This window comes from Pogonomyrmex barbatus, unplaced genomic scaffold (assembly GCF_055798465.1).
Source record: "Pogonomyrmex barbatus isolate J1 unplaced genomic scaffold, ASM5579846v1 scaffold14, whole genome shotgun sequence".
Lineage (NCBI taxonomy): Eukaryota > Metazoa > Arthropoda > Insecta > Hymenoptera > Formicidae > Pogonomyrmex > Pogonomyrmex barbatus.
Window position 1 is genome coordinate 7747260 of NW_028297110.1, and position 24027 is coordinate 7771286.

The window sequence follows — 24027 nt, forward strand, 5'->3', positions numbered from 1 at the left end:
ATCGCGACTTAATGGATGTTACTTACGGCGCTAGTTGGACGATTTGCATTCCGGTCGGTTCTGCGCGGCTGTCTTTCTCTCCTACTCGCAATTTTCAATTAATGAAATTCGCGTCGTTCGGAGGGTATTATTGATTTATACACTCGGCGGATTCGTAAAAGCGACTGTTTCGGTGAATCCGACACGACTTGCGTGACTCGTAATTTGCATTCTGATTGCTCGGTTTCGCAATTTTCACTGTTAGCGAAATTTACTTTCTTCGCTAAGGTCTTTTAATACCGGTCTTGCGTCTTCGCGGCGTATTTATTCCGATTATGCAGATGGAGTAAGATCGTGAAAATATCAAGGGACATCGATTTAAATTTTGCAATACGGGCATACCTACGGTAATACCTTAAGCGCCTTGTGCGACATTCCATACTCGCGATTCGTAAATTTGTCGAATTTCATCAACCTATCAATTCGTAGAGTAAATTTTTCATTGGACGGCGAAAGCCCGGAGTGTAATTATTTCTTCTTCGGCAAAGTCTTGTAACGATATTGTCCGTGAAGACGCGCGGGTTAACTGCGCAAAATACTTGATCCCTACCTGGCGCGCGCCGACAGCCAGCGGCCGTCGGTCTTTTCTGCCTTGAAGAAAGTTGTGCCTCGCGAGACGTCGCCGAGGAAACGTCTAAATATATTATCTCGCTACGTATTAATAGTCGGTAGCATGTATGGCAGATGCACATACATATACACAAATACACATACACTCATGCATGCCACGGTATCACGGTTGCCAGAATTGCGTGCGCAGATCTACGGGGTGTCTGTATCTTCTTGACATTCCGATTTGCATGATTGTAAATTGATACATGGATTTATCGAAGTGAATCGCACTAAGAATACGATGGCATCGTTTAAATAATTGACAGTGTCGTTGTCGAAAACGATGATTTAATTAATTTGTTCAAGACAGAAAAAAATTAGAAAAGTTTTAGTCAACCTTGGATTAGAAACATAGAGTTTTTTCTAATGTGAATTAATTTATGAACATTCTCTTTTTTATTCAAAGCATATGTTGTTGATAACATGTCATGCTGATGTCATAACATGTCACAATTAAATAATTTTCAAATAATTTTATTCATGGGATGGAAATAAATGTCAAACGAATAAGAATAACGAGTTATGAATAAATATTGACAAAAAGTAACACTAAAAGCGATTGCAATTATTTTGTTTGTATAATTCCCGAGATTCAGTTCATATTTTAATAAGATACGTCTTATAAATGAAGCATTTAATTGAAGCAACGTAGTAAACAGCGGTACTTTAATTCTTACTAAATGTTGATTTATGATGACACGATAGTTATTTAGTGTCGTAAATGGATATCGCCAATCGTGAGATGTTATTCCTTGATAAGATGCACGCGTCACCGATCTACGTTGGTCGCGATTTTGCAATCTTTATCAAGAGTCACCACTTTATATTGGCGAACTAGTATAATACTTAACTTATTGCTCATATTTTTTTGTTCAAGGAAAAACTATCGCACTACATAAACAACGTTCGTATAGCATAATTAACGGAAAACATTGTATTTTGTTTGCATAATATCATCATTATCTAACAATTTACCATATCCGCGGGAAACATAACATTTTTTACGATTTAGTTATGATTTCCTTAAAAAATGCGACTTTTTCTCCGACATAAAATTTCAAATTTTCCATCCACAAATTTGTATAATAAATTTGTATAATAACAATAATAATACATATTCTTTAATCTAACTAAAAAATTGATACTAATTTATTGACAAATATATCAAGTAATAGTCTTTAAATTTTTTTCTATCTATTGTGTGTATCATATATATATATATATATATATATATATATATATATAAAATTTATAAAGATGTAAAAGAAATAAAATAACAATTTTTATTTTTTATTTTTTATACTAATGGATCCCATTTAATATTTATTTGTAACACGCGGCGGGTATTTTGCACATCGCGACTGTCTATCGTGTCTCGACGTGCCAAATGTTCGTGTCAAGATAGAATTTCTTTTCCGCGACGATCGGCGACGAGCGATGCGAAAGTACGCGCGCACCCGCTCGCCCCCGCTGTATTCGGTGGCGCATGTGCGACCGCGCTGCTGCAAGTGCAACGATACAACGATACGACGATACGCTCTCTCGGACGCGATGTAGACGCAAGGAGAGGTTGACGTCATCATCGCGGGCGATTGGAGGTTGGCGCAGTGGTTCTCCGTTTTGTTGATATCTCGTGCACCGGCAACGGCCGCGGCGGCGGGAAACGCGCGAATGGATTTATGCAAGTCGTTAGACGAGCGGCGCCATTACGCGTGTTTTAATCGAGTAAACACGCGGTGTTACGCGAGTCCCGCATTGTTTACCGTCATTGGTTCAATTTGCCGCGATAATTGTGAATGGGTATACGGGGCGTCCCGTTTTTCCATCGCGTTATTTTTCAGTGCGCTCCTTCCTCCTCTATTTGGAATGAGGATGAAAATGTTAAGTTGCGCATGTCACGACTCTCGAAAGTAAAGTTTTACATTTGGCAATTTGTATTAGGTGTACAAAAAAGTTCTGAGCTTTAGATTTCATACAACCGAAATAACAATTTAAATTTTATATATCTTCTCGCCCTTTTGCGATTTTAAAGCGTTGACATTTGGCCTTCTAAAATGCCATACGGTGGCATTTGCACATAACCTCAAAAATCAGTAGTGTTCACGATGGCAATAACAAAAGAGCATATTCGATTTTCCATCCACTTCGCGTTTCATCTGAAGAAAAATGCTGCTGAAGCCACTGCAATGATTTGTGCTGCATATGGAGAGAACGCTGTAAGTCATATTACATGTAAAAGATGGTATTAAAAATTTCGCCAAGGAGATTTCAGTCTTGAAGATGAACCGCGTGCTGGACGCCCTTAAAAGATTGAAATGGACGAATTGCAAGCACTACTGGATATAAACTCTGCGCAAATTGAAAAGGAGCTTGCAGAACAGCTTGGCGTTACGCAGCAAACCATTTCCGTACGTTTACATACGATGGGAAAAGTTCAGAAGGAAGGCAGATAGGTTCCGCATGAATTGTCCGAAGACAACAAAAATCGTCGGTGTGACACTGCACTCACTTTGCTTTCAAAGTTCCGGAAAAAAGATTTTCTGCACAAAATCATTACAGGCGATGAAAAGTGGATTCTTTATGATAACCCTAAACGTAGAAAATCATGGGTTGACCCTGGTCAACCTTCGACATCGACGCCAAAGCCCAATATCCACGCCAAGATTTTGCTCTGTATCTGGTGGGATTGGAAAGGTGTGTTGTATTACGAGTTGTTACAACCGGGAAACAATGTGAAACAATCATGGCAGACTGCTACCAACAACAATTGACCAATTTGAGCGATGCATTAGAAGAAAAGAGGCCATTTACTGGCCAAGGACGTCGTAAAGTGATCTTGCTTCATGACAATGCTCGACCACATGTTGCGAAAGCAACTTAGGACCATATCTTTGCGTTAGGCTGGGAACTTTTCCCGCACGCGGCGTATAGCCTAGACATGGCGCCTTCCGATTACTATCTATTCCGATCGCTGCAGCATCATTTGACTGATACACATTTCGTGAGATTTGAAGAGATACGAAAACGCATTGATGACTTTATCGCTTTGAAGCCGGTGAGCTTCTATCGTCAAGGAATTCGCAAGCTACCCGAAAGATGGTAAAAGGTCGTTGATACAAACGGGAAATATTTCGCTGATTAATATTTTTTTGTTTGTTTTTGAATAAAGATTGAATTTTACAAAAAAAAGCTCAGAACTTTTTTGTACACCTAATAAATAGGTTAACAAATTACTCGCGTCAAATTGGCTCATGGACAAGTCAATGTTCAAGTGTTGACAAAAATTGCGAGACGTTTATTTTTCAGAGAGTATTGAGGAAATGAGGAAAATTAGATTCGATGCTAAATCTTAATAAACATCACTCGCAGAAATCCGGAAGGTAATCTCGAAAAAAGCTGCGCGACTCGTTTACAACGTCAAAGCTCGCGGGAATTTCTCCGCGCACGGTTCGTCCGCATGCTCGCATGCCTTTGTAACGTTTACGTCCACAGAATTTCGACGACGTCACACTACGCACTCGCTTATTCTGAGACACTCGATGGAATTTCTAGAGAAACGCGCAGCAGCCACTCGTTGTTTAAACGCCGGCGCGCACGAAGTTCTTATGCTAATAACAGGAAGAGATAATTAATTCATCTCATGTGACACAAGACCATTTATTCTTCCGCGGAAACTCGTGACGTACGATCACGACGCTGACATTACGGCGCCATGTGTATCGTCACTTGGAAATCGATGCATATATTTTAATAAATCTCGAATCTCGATCGCGATCTTATCGACGCGTCGTTCACGTATTATGCGAGTTACAAATGCGAGTTACGGCTTATTAGTTATTCGATACCACGACTGCGACCTCGGCAACGATACGCCGTCGTTTCGAACGACGTCTGTCCCTGACATCACTGAAAGTTTAAATTTTCAATTTTTGCGTGCCTGTTTAATTTTTGATTTTTTCGATAATCAGAATTCTTAAATCTCTAAACGAAGGTCTTTAAATCTTTACATCATCGGATAATTAAATTCTTATAAATATTCAAATTTCTGGAACATTAGATTATCATGTGTCGGATATTATAATTTTATCTGTTAAGAAGGTAATAAAGAACCGGCTTTAGTTTTTCACAACTGTATTTACGTAATGTGTGAAGTATTAACTCGATTCGAATTGTCCCTGATGAAGCTTCTGGTATGATTGTATGTAGCGTCCTCGCTTTAACAATTTTTGAGTCACACGATCTGGATCGCTGAGTGATAACTGCAGTTAAGGCCAATTTTCCACAAGGTCACGTTTCAATCGGAACGCGTTTGCACCCGAGTTGGATTCAGAATTAAAATGCTTGACGAACGCTCTTTATGCACGCGGCAAGTACATTTTGTAATTAAATACGGATCGCATAAAAAAAAATTGATCTTTATTGCGTTCGAACTGATCGCGACTCAGATCGTGCGAGTCGCGTTGCTTTGTGCTAGAATCGTTAATGCCGCCATTTGAGGTTTAGCGGACGTGCCACCGTGCTTCGTCCCCGTGCAGCTTTAAAGTCTTCCCATTTTCAGGAAACTCGTTTGACGCCTTTGATCTTGCGACTTTAATGTCCACCCGTTAGCCTCGAATTCTCGAAGACGGAATGTGAATGAAGAGCTGGCCAGCCAGCCAACCAGCCAGCCAGCCAGTCAGCGAGACTGCGACTTTGACTTGTTAATATTCCGTCTGGCTCGAAACGCGACGGTATTCTTTTTAAATATGTGATGCTCGTGTCCTCCGCCAATGTATTGTTAAAGGATATGAATATTGCATAAATTGTAAACGTAGAGGCCCGTGTTCTTTCCCGTTTTGCACTTTGCAGTTTTGCGTTTTATTTGCGACGAGATGCGATTCGAAGACGCAGACGATCGGGCGAGTCGTCCTTTGTCGCGTGAATAGAACGGTCATTCCATATTTTTGATAACAGCCGAGACGCGTCGATAATGACAGAAGGCCAATCTACGCGATGAGAGTTGAGAGTTGGGAGTTGAGAATCGAAAGAGAAAGAGAGCTGAAACTTTGAGGGAGTTGGAGATAACGAGTTAAAAGTAGAAGAAAGTAATAAAATGCAAGATGGGAGTTGAGTTTATTAAGTACGTTCTGAATTATGTTATTACAATATTAAAACGATATATAGAAAAATTAAATGCAAGATGAAGGAAAATGAAAATAATAATCATTTCTTGTTATTGTGTTACTGCTAGAAAGATCATTTTGGTATTAAATGATGAAATAAAAAAAAGATTTATATTATAATTCATTTTAAATTAGTTATAAATTTAATAGATGTAATTGACAGATGTGTGTCATTAATTTATAAGTATATTATACTTATAAATAAATTACGCATGATTCATCTACTTCGACATATAGACGATGTCGCATTTATTAGATGATTATTAATATTGACTAAGGCCAGAACTTCTCACAAGACGTTATCTTCTTTGTAACGTATAGTGACAAAGCTTCATGTAATATGCTGTAATGTGAACCTTCACTCGTAAGGGTCGCAACCTGCGTGAATAAACTTGCATTTTGATTCGCTTGAGTTGCGTCAACGATTATCTTCGATGATGCATTTTATATTATCGCTATGGAGGCAATAGCACAAGATAACTTTATTAACGAGCAAAAGAATATTTGATCGTACTCGAGATTTGAAAAACATTAGAAAATGGAGCAAAATTTTGACTCGGATTTTGGCTCGTGCACTTTGCAAATTTATTGCAAAAAATTTGTCCAATTGACAGAGCGAACAGAAAATATATTTCTTGAATTTGTCGAATTTATCCTGATTTATATATTATATTTATTTTAATTTTATATATTATAAATATACACATGTTATTTTAATACATATTACATTATAGTATATTATTAATAATATTATAATATTCAATAATGGAATATTTCCAAAAATAAAATTTCCGAGATTGCTCTTGAATGCTGTATCGCGTATTTCCATCTTAATCACATTTTTAATCAAGCGTGTTTAAATATTTTATTGGTTAGTAAAATTCAATCCAGAAGTAACAGAGAAATCTTGGACAGAATCTATTCCATTTTTATCGCTTCTACTTACTTATTGCAGCAATTTAAATAATCTCTAAAATTTATGAAAATAACTGAAAAGGCATGGATATTTTTTTTAACAAGAGTTCTATTAATCAGCCATTTTACATATTACAATGGATTTAACCGAACTTGAAGTTCTGGAAGTTCCCGAAGGTATCTCAGGTGACAACAATAAATTTATCCAAAGTATACCGAAAACGCGCGCGAAGGGAATACATTCGATAGCTTCAATTATAATATTTCATAGCTCCGTGTGATTAATCGCGTATTTTTCGCCATCATTGTTGCGATATTTATCGAGTCTATTTTCCGCGAGCGCGGCGCACAGCTGGGTAAAAAAGGAAGGTCATTATATGCACGCGCAAAATGAGTACCTTGATTTCTAGATGCGTTAATTTCCCCAGAGATCCCATCGCCCAGAACTCGCGAGCGCGTCCGCGCATCGGCGCGTGTATGCGACTCGTTTAAAAACTAGAACACTTTTTTTGTGTTTCACTTTTTCTCCTTTTTTATCAATATTCGCCGGTGATCGACTTTTTCTTTGCGTGTATCGGACGGCGTTGTTGGATCGCTTTTTAAATCGACATAATTATCTGGCGGCGCGCCAATATTTTCGCACAATGTACGAATTATAGTCTCGCTTTCTCGCATATTTATGCCGCGTAATTAAAGCCCCGAACGCGCTGCCGTTCTCGGCCGAATTAGTTTTATATCAGAATTCACACGTGAGCCGATGTCTGTCTGCATTTAAATTTTTCGTCTGTAAGGACTCTATACATCAAGAGATATACGTATCCGTGAAGCCATCAATCCGACAATTTGTCAAACTCTATCGAACTTCATCCGATATTCTGTGTTCGACGGAACCTCTTATTTTTTATTTCTCGAATGTTATCTAGATATAATCTATGCAAAATTTTAATCCTCACTGATCATAAACCATAATTGCAAGACGGCTTTTCTCACGTTGCTCTCTATCTGCATAAATATAATTTTGAAAGTTTAATTTTTAATACAAAATTTTTCTCCTTTTCCTTCTTTTCTATTTGAAATTAATAAATTCATAGATCAAAACTTGTAACTATAAGTAGCTTTTTTTTTAAAATGCAATGTAATGCAACGTAATATATATAGAATTTGTTTAAAAATAGGATTAATAAAACGGGAAATTTATATATAGAAATGATAATTTACCCATTTATTTAATAATCTTGTTAGATAATCGAAAATGATCAGGTCTTGATTGATTACGTAATGGCGGCATGCCGGTTATGCAAGATTTCATGGCGATGTGTACGGCGGGGCTCTCGGTAGACAAATCACTGGCGAGTTAAGACTAAAACCGCGCGGTTCAACGGCGCGAAGAATCCTGCTGCATCGGACGTAATGAGAGACCTCGGTGGAAAATTACGTCGACACCGGGCGCCTTCGTTCGCCGCGATCCAAGTTGATCGTCTAATCGTCGCAGTTGCACCGCGAGACACAATATATTTATCGATTCGTACGGTCTTGCCGGATAGATAGCCGAATCATCGAAAGTGAGATTCGATGTCAGCCGAAAATCAGGTGCCGCCTTCGCCTCCGCCTCCGCCTCCACCGCCGCCGCCGCCGCCGCCGCCGCCGCCACCGCCGCGATTATGTCTGGGCGCCTGACCTATGCCAACCTTCGAATTTTCAAAGATGAGCAAAGATGAGAATTCGCCGAAACACGCAAAATGCCGTCAGACAGCACTCATTGCCGTGAGAGACTGGGTAAATAGGCATTTTTTGCGAGGGCGTTTTATGTGGGTATGCACGCGTCGGCGAGACGCTCGATTTACGTATCAGAATGGATTTTTCCTTTTATCGGTGTATGACACGGCGTTTTGCGATTTTTATTCGATAACTACCCTGCAGTCTAATCGCGCGATCGAAATTGGTGAAAAGGAAAATGTAACACAGTCGTATGATTTTATCGCATTTTACTGCCAAAAAATGCATCGATCTCCTTGAGCTTTGTTCGATTAAACGCGATCTTAAATCAGGGCGCTATTGAATTATGAATTTAACGTCATATATGTAATCGATATATTCGTAATTATGCACTGTAATTATGCAATATAATATTACGCTCATTAAAACGATGTTATCTTAATTAATTTCGTGACTTTGTAAGATAACAGCAAGATATGATATGATAACGCTCATGCTTTTGAACATATCAGAGATTTTAATGAAAGATATAAAGATATAAAGAGATTAGGATACGGAGTACGGAATCGGGGATACTTGTAGGTAATTTGGTTAAAACTTAAGGAAATATGTTTAAAACTATTTCACCAAGTTAAATTAGTGCGGTCGATGTTTTCAGACACATTAAATTTAATTTTATTCAAAATATTTTGGAATTACGTGATTAATGTACGAAATAAGAAGCGATATAAAAATAATATTCGTCAAGACGGCGGGTCGTTTTAGTTTATTTCGGCTCATTTTCCATCATTATGGTCGGATTTGGCTCTCCTTCATTTATCCAGAAGCACTAATGGAAGAGGGCATGGCGTTAAAATTTTGATGCCGCGCGGACTATATTTATGACACGTCAGACCGTCAGGGATACGACTCCAAAATTACATTCCCAAATGCCATCACTGCCGGCGAGAAGTAATGCAGACGTCGGGAATCGATATAATTCGTTATGCGACCGACTTTATTTTTGCCCAGTCAATTTGCCATAAATTTACGCGTATCATCGATTCATCGAACTCTCGAGGCATCAGACAGAGATCATTCTTTCAAACAGAAATTGCACTAATGAGAGTTTGAAACGTGCCCGTTAAAATATTCTTTTTAAGTTTTATTATCTATGCTAATTGTTCGCGCCGATTTAATTAATCGATTTGGTGAGAGCTTCATTAATGAGATTATGTCGTTTCTAATAGCGCTATTTCGAGGACCGTGTTATAATTGTATTCGGAGAATATAATCGGCGTGGAATGAACAGAACAGGATTTTCAAAGACGGGATAACCTGATAATGTCGCGAGTTTCTCATAATAAGATTGATCGGGTATTAATTCCGGATAGCAAGGCTAATGGTTAAAGCTCATGGCGCGCCGCAGACGAGACGTCACCTGATCGGCGATTATTGCACTATCAAAAATGCGCCGAGTTAACCGTCTTATCGGCTGGATCGTCTGGAATTCAATAAAGGTCCGTTCACAACGAGACTGATTTCTTGGTTCTTATTATGTGATTCTAAAGAAAAAAAGAACCTCAAAATCAAATAATTAGCTTTACGTTAATTGTTATATAAAATCATAATTACTTTGCGTATGGATACCAAGAGTAAATCAATTTTATTCGGGATGTTTTGCAAGTAATATTAGAAAAGAAAAAAAATGGGTTAATTATATTTTCTCTCGGGATAGCTAATTAAAATCGTGATTAACGCTACGAGTTTTCCAATTTCGAGTCGATTTCGACCCAACTTTTAATCTAAATAATTTGCGCATTTGGCGTGGAATTTTCGAAGATGACTGTTGTGAATGGATCTTGGTAACGGGTGAATTTTCAACACGCGTGTGCTCACTCGCTCGCGCGCACGCGTGAAAAGGAAGGCCTTCTCGCTCTCCCACGTGCATATAGATAAAACGGGTAACTCGTTGTCCGAGGTCGGTGTTCAAGGCCGCCCGTGACGTCACTGGTCCTCTTCCTCATGCCCCCTCGCCTCGCGTCACCGTTTTCCTTGATGGAACGTCTGTTCCATGCACGGCGGCTCCTTCTAATATGACGACTTGGCGTTTACACCCGCGACTCGAGGCAAACATCTAACCTAGCCACCTACCGTCGACTGACCTGTTCTGCTTTGTTCTTCTTTTGCTTCTTCTCCTTCTTCTCCTTTTTGTTCTTCTTCTTTCTTCTCCTGCTCCTCCTCGGTATAACTCGCGCGATTGCGCAGCACACGTGACGCACGCGTGAATCAAACCTCGTCTTGTACCAACCGGATCGTCAGCGATCCGGCTGTTTTTATTGCTAGGGCGAGGTGGTGAACGGTAGCACCTGCTCTATACTGAAGAGAAATGCCCCTTTCCTTTTCCATTCTTCTTGTCCCATTAAGTTAATGAGCTCGACAGAGGTTGCATATGTTTGTCTTATCGCGACTCTAACGACAGCTTTACATATCCTTTGATAGATTCGTTTGCGAGATTGATTTTCCTTTAAGTAATTGTTTGACGCAGTTTTGTAACCTTTAAGATTGACTCGAGCTTTTTAGGAATTGTTCCTATACAAATGTTAGACAAATATCAATCATTTCAAAATTATTATTTATCTAGAAAAAACTTTTACCTTTGCTATTTTTAGTTATTAAAAACATTTATAAAAACATTCTTTAATATAATACATCTTGTTATGTTATTCTTGATATGACGCAATTGACGAAAAATTGAATCTATATGCTGAAAAAAAAGAAATTTAAATGCTGCTTTTTAAATAATCTTTTTTTCATGATGTGACTCACTTTGTTATGACGCGGTGTATTATGTTAATAAATTGAAATAATAAATTTTTGAGATACCAGGAAAATATAAAAATAGTAACCACTAAGACGCCATTACAGACGCCAAGTCAGAGATTCAGTTTATTTCGGGTCATTTTCGATCGTCATCATCAGATTTGGACGTCCGTCTTCATCCAGAAGCACCAATAGACTCGCGTTGTAATCTCGATCACGTGAGCATATATCATGAGCGTAGGAGGAAAAGGCATTTGGCCCAAAACCGATATAACTGTATTATAAAATTTGCAAGTTGTCAAAAAAATTAGAATTGAAGTATTATACAAATTTTTAACATATTTTTTAACATATTTTTTAACGCGTTATTACGGCGAGTAAGTTAAAGACAAAAGTTAAGAATTATTATCTTTTTAGAGAAAATTTAAAAAATGTTGAGTTTAATAACAATTAAAATTGGCTAGTCAAAAAGAAGATTTGAAGAAAGCTCTTTTATCTTAGACAAGATACAATTAACAAGAGCAGCTCGTTAATTATTTGATCCATAATTTTCAGTTGTTACAATTTGTTTTTATCAGTTATTTTGAATTCTTGTAAGCGTATACATCTTTAAATACTTGAAATTCTTTTTGACAATCTTGAACAATATTTATAATATATTCCCAGTCCCTAATTTTTTTTCTTAAAGAAAGTGAATAAATAAAAGATTACAAAGATTTCTGACTCTTTTGAATTAATAAATGTTACTTAAGTCGCAATTAACGCATTGATTGGCTTATTTAAATGATATCTTAATTTCTGCCTGTAATTCAACTTCAGATTTCGCAAATTTGCGAGATCGAATTCACGTACAAGCGCAACCCGATCGACAGTGTCTGACTGCTTTCTCTCCTCGGCGATTCGGAATCAGCTTTTCCCGTGACCTCTTACGCACATAAACAGTGGTGATCTCGCTAGGATCAAGACCTTGCACGATTGCCGTCGGAGAGAGAAGGCGAAAATATCCGCACATAGTCGGCCTCATCGTGCTCTCTTCCCTCCACGTCGGTTCTCGATCTGGACGGCGTGTCTCTCTTCACTTCTCGCGCGCGCCGGGCCTCACCGATAAAATTGCAGATAGCGCACGCAGAGAGGAGAGGCGGAGCTCGACATTATTCGTTCTACGTCGCGAGAATGACGCGGCCTTGAGCGATGTTGAGGGAATGCGAAAGCTCGCCTACCCGCTCGCTCGCGGGAAGAGAGTCGTCGGCGGCGGCGGCGCCGCGGCTGGTTATCAGTTAATTAAGCGCTGGTTAAGCTAGGTGCATTTTCGCGCGTGCATCAGCACCAGCGCGAAATCGAACTTGCAGCTCATTGAGATTTTCTCCGCGGATGAAATTTTTTATAAAGAGTCTCAATCGAGAACAAAAATACTCAAAGAGAATTCTCTTCATTTCCGAAGCGAAATGTCAAAATTTAGTACAGCTTTCAATAAGCTGAAAAATATCTGATGATCTTCTATCAGTAAGCAGAAAAATATTTGTAATGTGATATTTTTTTGTCGGATAATAAAATAATTTTTTTAAACATAAATTAAGAGATTAAGTCGAAACATGTTAATATAAATGTGATCAATTAGAAATAAATTTGTAATTTTTAATTTTTAATCTTTTTATATATTAAAATAATGGTAATATGACAATTTTCTAATTCTAAGTCAGAGAATAGTGTTAATTATTTTGTTGCTGTGTATAGATGGCGTTGATTATCGAAAGATCAAGTTGTAAAATGCTATTGGCCATTAGTTAAAACGCATTTATTCATATTTCTGATCATGAAACAGATATCTCATTGAGTATCGCACATTATTGCTTATCCCAGTAAGTCATCGAATGACTTAACATTTTTCTTTCAAGCATGACATTAATCATACTACTTACAAGTCGCAGAAGACGCTAAGTATTTTAGTTCATATTCATGAAAATGACATTTTAATTTCAAATTACATCATGATCACAGTTTATCCTTATGATTGCATCTTTCAATATTGTAAAAACGCATTAGATACCCGAACGAATGGAAAATCAGGAAGTCAAACAAAAAGAGAGAGATTACTACCTTTTTCTTTCTTCTCTTTTTATTATTTGGTAGACGAAAAAATAAACAAAATTAGAAAAAAAAGAAATGATTTAGAGAAAAGTACGTTGAATAATCGATAAATAATTCATACATATATACAAATAAAATTTTTATAAATTGTTTCTCTTTCGACGATTTAACTTTTATAATTTAATACATCTTGCAAATAGTTTCTCAAGCAATGATTCATAGCGAACCCTGATGACATACTAAGCTAATTTGCTAATAATACATATACAACTTGTATCCTCACACGCAGGACTTTAACCATAACTTGTAATTAAAAATTTAAAACGTAAGCGCGAACAAACTCTATCTCTATCTCTTCTGAGAATCTGAGAAAGACGTCTGGAAAAGAAGAAACATAAATATACGTATCGCGGGGTAGATCTCCGCTTGGGGAATCGAAAGGTTAACGGCGGTTATGATTGACGTCGGTCGGTGTAACCGGTCCTAGATACGCTCGCTCTTTCACTCGCGCGCCGGAGCTCGCCCGCGTGAGCTCCGTTCACGCATAATTTCCCGACCGCGCGTATCTGCGTACGTAGGTACGTGTCATGTGCATATGCACGCCTAGGTGCGTACACGCGTGGGTTTCACGCCAGGCTGCACGGATTCCTTGAGAACGCACGTGTGAGGCCGTCGTCACTGTCGCGCAAAGGTCGTTATCGAGATTGCGGCTTTTGTAACGCAAGTGTAAGTTACGCAATCGCTCGCTCGCTCGCTCGCTCGCTCGCTCGCACGATCGATCGGTCGCGATCTAGCTCGTTGTTTAGCGGCGATAACGCGTTATATATGCGTATAAGAAAAAAAATGCCTCGTGAAAAACGATCCTTAACCTTATGGCCGCGCGAGGTGGGCACCTCGAGGTTCTGAAGAAAAGGAACAGAGTACATTTGAAGAATTGAACGATCCTCGAAAAACGAATAAGTTTATATTTCACGAAGTTCGAGAAGTTCTTGCGAAATATAAATATTTAAAAATTTAGATGAATTATGAAACTTTACTATCAAGCGGCATCTAAAATGGATATTTCACATAACTTGCGAAATGAAATACCAAATGACATTTAGTATAAAATGAACTTTATAAATTATGGACTTCCTCATTTTCGCGTTGAAATCTTTGTTTAAAAATATCACTTGTTGGCTACGTAGTAGCCATCCTGCCATTTCTAAATTTAGTCGTATTTATATATTTATGATTAAATTACTTGATAAATATGTAAGCGTTTTTTGTATATTTTTATATATCTAGGAAAATCAATATATCTTCATTCGATTTGAATTAAGTTTTGTATATTTATATGATAATTAAATCATGTATTTTAATAATACAGCGACATGTATCCGATGCGATCGGTCGACAAAGTGCAAAAAATTGCCAGAAGGTTAATAGTTTGCATCGAGTAGTCATCTTTTTTTACGCGTACGCGATTGTGCTCTTGTCTCCGATCATTATATAATCGTTACAGTCGTTAAGAATTTAATATTTTTAATGTCTCTATCAACTTTACAATTTTATAAAGGAATGGTTTCAAGAATTGTTTCATTTGTCAATTTCATTTGTCTGAAGACTGCGAAAAGAGTGTATATGTTAAATTATGTAATCCATATAAATAAAATGAAGAATTATGCAAAAGCATAATTGTCTTTATTTTTAAAATTCTTTCTTTTCCTATTTTAATTTCTGGCATTTATTTCCGCTACATTTTGCGTTAATCGTAAAATCTGCAGATTTAAGTGAATAATTCTGACGAAATATAAAGAAGAGGGCAATTTCGTTTACAGAGCAGCAGACTTAGCACAGATTTAGCTATTTAAAAAATTTTTCTGTGAAAATTCGCGGTAACTCCACACCAAAATTACAGTCCTAGATTCTAAGGCGCCAAGTGCATCGCGTGTCATTCGTGTAATAGACTCCCTCGGGAAGGAATACCCAATGATGAGCCCCGGCTTTGGCATAAACTACCGATTACATCGCTGCTTAATGAATCTCGCGTGAGTTCTCCAACCAATTATTTGAGGAAGGTCCGAAACGGAAGTAACATCAACGATAAAGACCAGCTCGCGATCATATTGCGACGTGGTGTTGCCTTTAAACGGAAGATGTATTAGAGTAGTAATTCGTTATCGCTATTTAAAAAAAAAAAAAAAGAAAATAAAGTACGCTTGAATTTATGAGATACAGATTGCGTTATTCGCTTTACGTCATAGTCATAAATATAAAAATATATAGCTACGAATATATAAGTATGGATATTATTCGTACAACTCATAAGTATTTATTATTCAATTTAATATTATTCATAATTATTGTAAAATGTTATTCATTTCTGCGCATTCTATTTAATGTTGTTTCGCTTAGCTGTTTTATTTAATAAAATTAAACGTTCGCGGGGATCGGTCGGCGAGGATCGGTAAGACGCGCGTTTGTGCGTAAATGAATCACGCTCGTTCCAATTGATCGCTACGCGAGCACAGCGCGGTTACCATAATATAATAAATGTACTTGCAGACGCATTTAAACGTATGGCGATCGCAATATCCATGGCAACGGCATCATTGGTCTTTATGGAATTTTTTATAAAGCCACCCTTATGCGTAGTCACATCGCTCAAGTGCGTTTACGTAATGCGTGTACATGCATATACATGACATGGTGCAGCCATATGTAGGTACCTCGGTACGCGTATACAATATTTTTTTCTGTCGTGACGTATTTTTTTTCTGGCGTGACGTATTTTTTTCTGGATCATAAGTACAATATTAAGCGTCGAATTAAGAATGGCTATTTGCATTTCAATTCTGCTCGTCAGCTAATCTTAACTTGTGACAAAAAAAAAGTGAAAATAATTAAAATGTTATTCTAGCTTATTTAGCTATATCTTAACAAAATTATAAATTCTGATTTTAATTTCGTATCAGAAATTAAATGAAGAGAGAAGTTAAATGACAATATAAATCGTAAAAATTTGACGCAAAAAATGCGTGAAGTTTGAGACACCTTTTATATAACCGTGTGTATGATTATAAATGCGTAACGTAATACGATCGTCGACAATTTCTGCGTTTCATGCTTGCTCGTTACTATCGATACTGGTGCCACATTGACGACAGCGTTTCTCAAAAAATTTCTCGTTTGAGAAATCCTCGATGGAGAAAAACTTGTATAGATGATAAATATGAATATAACATAAAAATATTATTTTATACAAAATAAGTCGGTTAAAAGAAACGTAAGTTTCTTTTTCAGAATTGAGAAAAAATAATATATAGAATTTTGTAATTTATATTATTTACTATAATTTTCGCTTTTGCGGATAAAAATATTTCCAAATGTTTTCAGGAAAGCGAACGGAATATATTTGAATTTATGTTTATTCTCTGCACATTTGTATAATATATAAAATATAACAATAAGATATATTTCCGCATAATTACGATTAGAAATTATAATTTATTATAGATATTATCTATTAATTTTTAATAATGTTCTCGTTTTGTTCATTAAAATCTGTACGATGTATTATCAAATTCTGTGGAAGGTGTGGTTAAAGAACAGATTGAAAAATAAAAATTTTGCATTCCGTCGAACAGGAATTATTCGCAATGCAGTATTCACGTGCCGTAAAATTCATGCTTTTGAATGTCGAATCGCGAATTGAGAAGCACTGAACTCACGGCGTGTCCCCGACTCCTTTCACTTCGAATCTCCTTTTAGTATAGGTGGAAACATCTACCGTTACCTATGCCTCTTACGCCAGGTATGTGCCCGCGTGCCATAAAAGCGGAGCACCGAAGTATATATATATATGTAAAGATGAGCATCTCTCTACAACAGGTGCTCAGTTTCCATGGACGCGGAAGTGCGTCGTTTTCCGACGCGATGCAGGGAAAAATTCTCGGCATCTCTATCGTGCGCGATCTTTCGGTCGAGGATTTTTTTTCTCTCGAGACAGGATTGGGATCGATGAAAGTAGAAATAGCCAGCAAAATAAATGCACAACAAAATGATGAAAATTCAATTATTTATTATTGTTTATTTCGAAATTATTATATTCCTACGAATATTTATAATTACGCACACATTTTATGTTTGAAAAAGCATAAGAATAAATCGCTCCTTATTCTTGTATTATTTTTATTCACTATTATAATATTAGTTTAATTAACTTATCTTTATTTTAAATTACACAATTGTGTATCAAGAAATTCCAATTCAATATAAATTTGAGTGAAAGCAATAATAGTTTCTGTACACACACACACACACACACACACACACACACACACACACACACACACATTTTTTTTTTTTAATAAAATTTCTGTTATAGACTTTCCATCTCGAGATATTCAAAAAAGTGCAATGTAATCTTTGACAAAGGACTGCCCGGAATTGTTCTCTGTCGTGTTTCGTGTCAGATTTAAGCCTGTCTCGAGTTTGCTCGCGTTCTCGCATTCTTTCCGATGTTCCCATTATATCTGTTAATTTCGTTCTTTTTTTTTTTTCGGATGGAATTTCCGCGCGTATTTTACACGCCCGATATCGAATATTCACGGTGTTTATTCCGTACCGTGAATGAAAAAAACACCCGGAATAAGAATGTTGCGTGTAAGCGTTATTAATAAATAAATAAATAAATAAAGTAGCATTGCCGCAATTTTATTTGAATTTTATTCGTTTTTATTTTTCGCGGAAAATACGAGGGGAAAAAATGGCCGCTTATCAGAAATCAAATATGCACTTTGGTAGGCGCATCAGCGATGCGTTTCGCTGAATCGATTTGCTTCGATAAATTTCTACGCTGCGCGCATAATTTGATGCGCGTTTCGTTCCATCATATCCGAAGAGTTATCGTTTTACTGTCCCGTTGCGTTCTACAATCTCTTATAGAATTCCGTTTCTTGGAAGCTATATTTAGTAGAATCACACGTTCGCTTGATACAGTGATTTAATTATTTTACTCAATTTTATGCAATTATTTCTTTATCAATGAATTTTATTGTTTTTTTTATTTATTTTTGTTGTTTTTTTACGCTGCGCAATAATATAAATATTATGCCATCTTATTAGCATATACGCTTTTTTTTATTATACTTAATTCATGGTACAACGTTGATTAATGGTACTGCAATGTTAAAAAAAACTTATTTCATCATATTACTGTATATTATTAAGTAGAATATATGCATATATATGTATATGTGAGTTAGACCAAGTTGACTTTAATACATTTGAATAGAAATAGCGGTTTAAAGGAATCAAATGTAAATTTATTAATTAGCATAAAATAAATAATAATTCGTGGACTTATTTTCAATTCTTTATCTTAAATTTCCTTCTTCTTTTGCTTTCTATGATGTTTGCACCGAATGGTGCAATCGCTTCCGACAACAGGAAGTCTCGAAAGCAGCAGAATGTCTTACTCAGCTCCGTTTCAGTGCCAACTAGCATCACGCACCACCCGAGGCGTCGCTGTTATTACGGACACTATCAGTTCGTTTCTACATAATGCATTCCTCATGGAGCGTATACGTGGATCGGCAGCGGGCATTTAATACTATTTATCTCGGCAGCGACGTGTCGCGGTGTACGAACGTGCGGTTATGTGGAAGGCATTGACGTATGATTCTTTTCATCGTCACGCGCGAGGTGCGGCGCGGGGTTCGGATGGTTCCATATTCGCAATATCGCCCGCACCCTGCGACGAAATCACCATTCGATGATCGTCGTGGTGACGCAGCCGCCGCCGGCCGACGACCATCGACATCCATTGTCGAGGCATTGTCGCATTGTCGAGCCGTACCGCATCTGCCCGTCGATTGCGACACGCGTGTTGCGTCTTATCCCGCGGCACGATGACGGGCCAAACGAAATCATGCATTTCGTACGCATTTGGCTCGCCCCACACGCACACGCTCCCGCCTTTATTTAACGACCGCCACCCCCGCTTTTGTCATTGGTGGTACGACAGACAGATCCCGGAGGCAGCTGGCCACCCTTCCCTCCCCGGAAAGCGATTTTATACGAATTTTGGGAAAATGCGACGAAAGGGTTGTCGCGAGCATGTGGAGAAGAAGCGCAAAGTCGACAGATGTCGGAGAGTCGAGACGCATCGATTAAGCGCGGAGGCTGGGAAGATGTATATACTGGGTGATTTGTATCGATTTTATGATATAATTTCTTAAAACCTGAAGTAGAATATATATATATATATATATGTGGATCTAAAATAGTATTCCTTAGAATAATAATTATATTTATGATTGAATACGACGAGAGAGATCGTCATTTTCCACATTATTCCTTGCAATTTATAATAGTCCAAAATATAGAAACGGTAAACAGTTTTCGAAGATTTATTCTTTTGTGAATTTCGTTTGATCAAATTCATTAGAAGAGTATATTCGGATCTTCGAGTTTACTTGAGAATAAAATACATTTGATAGAGAGAGATTAAATTATCTCTATAATTGTTTTATATGCAACGTTTTAATATAATTCTTTTAAAATTTTTTAAGAAGTCACGTGGATTGATCGCGGAAAAAAATGTTTCCTTGGTTAGAGATGATCTCGAGCCGGGCCACCAGATATGTACGTTTTTCTAGACTCTCGTGTCCCGTTTTCACGCGGCGCGGCGTGGCGTTAACCCTTTCTCTGCCTTTCCTGTGGAAATGTTTCTGCCGTGCGACTGCGGAGCTTCGGGGGTCCGACCGCGCGATGAATGGCCGGGATTTTTGCATAAAGGACGCACGCAGTCCGGTGATGCGGGGTGCTGCAGCACACGTAGGTACGTCAGTTTCGGAATTAATCCGACCAGCCGCTCTCACGTTCCGTCGAGCGTGGGAGAAATCGGAACGACCGATCATCTTTCGCCTCGCCCGATGACAATCGACGATCTCATTCGAAATTTGCGGATCGCACGTACGTACAGCGTGGAGTACAGAAAAGGGCGGAATGAATGAAAACTCTCTAGATCACGAGTAGATTATCTCACACAAATCTGACAAAAAGCGCGTTGCGGCGCTTCTCGATATTATCCGCGTTCGATACGATGTCTTTAATGTACGCATGAATAAATATATTGTATTCTATCTTATTATATTACTGTTATATTGTATTTTATTTTTGAAGAAAACACACGATATCTTTTTATTATATATATGTTATAATAATTTTTATAAATAAATTAGATTTTTATAAATAGAATAGATTATTAGAATTTATGCATCTCGATGTCGAGCTACAGTTTGATTCATGCTTCTTTCAACATTTCCATCGTGATTATTGTCTAGTCGCGTTGCGAAACGTATGTACAATAATATTCGCGCAAATTGAACCGGTTCGGTTTTGCCATACTTTATCGAGGTTGCCGGCGTGTGTTCCTATTAAAATTTAGCGGCCGAGTAACAGGCATAGCTCGCGCCGTATAACCTCGAAATAGTTCGTTTATATGCAAATACAATGGGCGATACAAGCGAGCGAGTGATACACGAGAATGGTTTGCGCAAACCCGCATGATAGTATACAAATGATAAAATTGCATCAACCATAATAATCGCGCATGCGCGCGTATAATATTCACTGCCATAAGTGCTCGATCATCACCACTTTTTATCCATCCCGGAGTGGTTAATATCGACATTTACACCTCGCACGATCGCGGCGACTAAATCTGCGTATATTTACCTGCATTTAACCAGTGCGACAGAGAAAGAGAGAGAGAGAGAGGGGGGAGAGAGAGAGAGAGAGTGAGAGAGAGAGTGAGAGAGAGAAGAGTCGTTCACAAAGCCACGTTTCTACATCACGTCATGGCAAGTACAAGTCGAAGCTTGCAAATCTTTCCGGCAAACAAATTTGAATTCCGCGAAATTTATTGGCATTATCTGCACGCCCTTATCTGTATCGCGCGGAGATGCGAGCAGCGAGCGATAAGACAATTATAATTTTGATAGCGCGGATTGCAAGGTATCGCGGTACATACCGCTCTTCACGTAGACTTTCGTTATTCAAGAATTTCAGTTCAATCAATCAATTATTTCAGTTTTTCCCCTTTTTCTTAAGCAACTCCAGAATATTAATCTTGAAAATTAGAAAAAAGAAATCTCGAAAGGAACCTCTTTTTATGTCGTCGAAATAAATATATTTGCTTCAGAATTTGATTTCCATATTTTTTTATTCCTGTTTCTTGCTTTTTTTTCTTCTAGTGTCAAAGTATTGCTTCCATAAGAAATTATCGTCGCGAGTAGGGTGGAATTTTCGCGAAGACGTGTTGTCGCGTTGTGTCATGTATTCGAGACCTTATGACCTACTACGAAATCGCGCGACGCGTAATTTACCGCAGCGTCGTTATCGGTGAAGTGCAAAGCGCGAGTTTGCATAGTTTATTGCATTTCCAAGCGAAATCAGTGAAAGAGAGAAGGAGAAAGCGAAAGAGAGAAAAAGAAAGCTGCGTGCCGATAGCGCGCGCGTTAACGCGAAGCGATTCTCGCCATTTGTCATTAAACGGCCATCTCTTTCGAGTGGTAGCTAATGTTTTAAATCGGCAGATCTGGCCGATCATCTGCCGTTCCGATCTTGCTCAGCTCCTAGTAATTTTTGCTGAAACACGTACGCTAGCGCGGTTGCATTATTGATGGGATAATTGACTCGCCATATTTATCATGCACAATATCGTGCGCCATAGTGCACGTCAACCTTTTCCGTGTGCCGAAGGCTTTACTTGCGGAAAGGGAAATTGGATTTTTTTTAGAAATTATTCCTCAAATATCTGTACGAATGGTGTAAAACTTTTTAAAAATTTTTTACAATAATTGGATAAGTAATACAGTAGATATTGTAGCAAAATTGTGAATGGCAAGAAAATTTTAATGATAAAAATAATTATATGATATTTATACGTATATCTGATGTATAAATTATCAAAAATGTAAATAATGAGTACAAAAAAAAATAAATAACGAGGATAAGATTGATAAATAACGCGTGCATGCGAAAATGATATATAATTAACTGCAGTCTGCGAAAAAACTATTATTTCCTAGGAAAGAGTGAGTAATTAGTGAACAAGTGAATTCTGAGCGACTGTAAAATTATAAGCGGAAAAACACGGTCGTATAATGGGGGATGGTAAAAGGGTTAATGACATTGCAGCAGATTTTATAGCGCCAGGCAGAGGAGATTCGATCGCGAGTGCGACCGCAAAGACACCAATTAATTCGTTGTAAATGAGAGAATACAATCCTGTATCGCGTTCGAATTTTCGGGATATTAATATCGCGTTTTAATACGCGGCGTACATACAGAGCAAGCGCCGCGCCGCTTGTGTTGTGCAGCGACGATTCGAAGGTTAATATTGTAATATTCATATTTTATGCATATTGCGCGACAGCGTCGGATATTTCTGTGATGTTGTAACGATACTCTCAGCCCCGCGATACATTGCGAAAATCTAGAAATAAAATATTTAACAGCGCAAAATTCATTCGCTTTATATCCAAATCATTTTCGAATAAATTATTGCTAGGATCATCCTCGATATTACGTATTCATCATTATGAATATATTATAAATATTCTTATTATTTAGTTCTTAAATAACTTAGGTATCGCGCATAAATTTACGATTTTACGGATCCAAGGGATTATATAACGTGTACGCGTAAATTTCAAGTCATTTCACATTTACGAACGTTTCTCTCGGACGAATAGCCGTGGCTACGTTTATTCGTATTGACCCTTCAAACATTCGGAGGAAATAAAACGCGCTACGATGAAGCTGTCACGGGCTATTCTTACCACTTCAGGATTAAGAGAGCTTATGGTAATCGCGGCTTGGCAATCGATCCTTGACGCACCCTTCTTCTCACCCTTCCGAGCTCGTTCTCGCCGTTTCCCGGCTTTGTGCTCGCGGATAATTCGATCGCTTATATCGCGTCACGCACACCATCGCGCCAAGCGTGTATTATTTTATCGCGATAAGTATCACTCGGGATTTTCCCGTCTTTGGATATTTCATATATGTATAGGACAAAGCGTACGAAACTGTACACGCAAAATGGAATCGTATCGATGAATAAAAATCGGAGGAAGGAGAGAAAGAAATTTTCTCGTCCTCTTGCCGTACTTGTAATCTTAGAATTTGAAACGTGAAATAATCACCAGGAAATGCGGCCAATTTACCTTCCGGTATTTTCAATTACGTGGAAATTAAGACCGTCGCGAAAGCTGCGCGTTATCTTTTCGAAAAACATTCCGATCCTCTCTTTTCTCTCTTCTTATTAAGTGGGAAAAAGAATCCGGTACTTCTCCAGTCGAGTGAAGTAGTGGTCCGTGATGACGCTAATTTTCTTAATTTCCCGATGCTCCGTGGAACAATGGAAATAAAGAAAATGCGACTACGGAATTGCGTTACGACGTACACGACGTCTTAAAATGGAATTAATACATTCAATCTTAATAATTATTGAGCTTAAATTTACGAAGTTTTAAAGAGCGGAAGAGTGGCTCTTCGCTGAAGATCGTCGACCGCTTTATTAGCATCCCCATAACGCGCGCTCGCAAATCGTATACTTCCCACGCGATGTATTCCCACCGTTTACTTTATTCGCTCTTTTGTCCTTCATCATCATCTTCTTCTTCTTCTTCTTCTTCTTCTT

At 37.9% G+C, this 24027-nt stretch overlaps 1 protein-coding gene across 3 annotated transcripts in view; it reads left to right on the forward strand.

The window, feature by feature from the left end:
* LOC148937469 (forkhead box protein O-like) overlaps positions 1–24027 on the forward strand; it is a 78970-nt gene that overhangs the window by 47774 nt on the left and 7169 nt on the right. The window contains exon 2 of one of the 3 annotated variants that reach the window (XM_089073250.1): positions 5210–6606. The exons of the other annotated variants lie outside the window; for them this stretch is intronic. Within the exon in view, the coding sequence (XP_088929376.1) occupies positions 5210–5245 (36 nt within the window). The 3' untranslated portion in view covers positions 5246–6606. Of the gene's footprint in view, positions 1–5209; positions 6607–24027 lie in introns of those variants that run through there. 3 annotated transcript variants of the gene reach the window in all.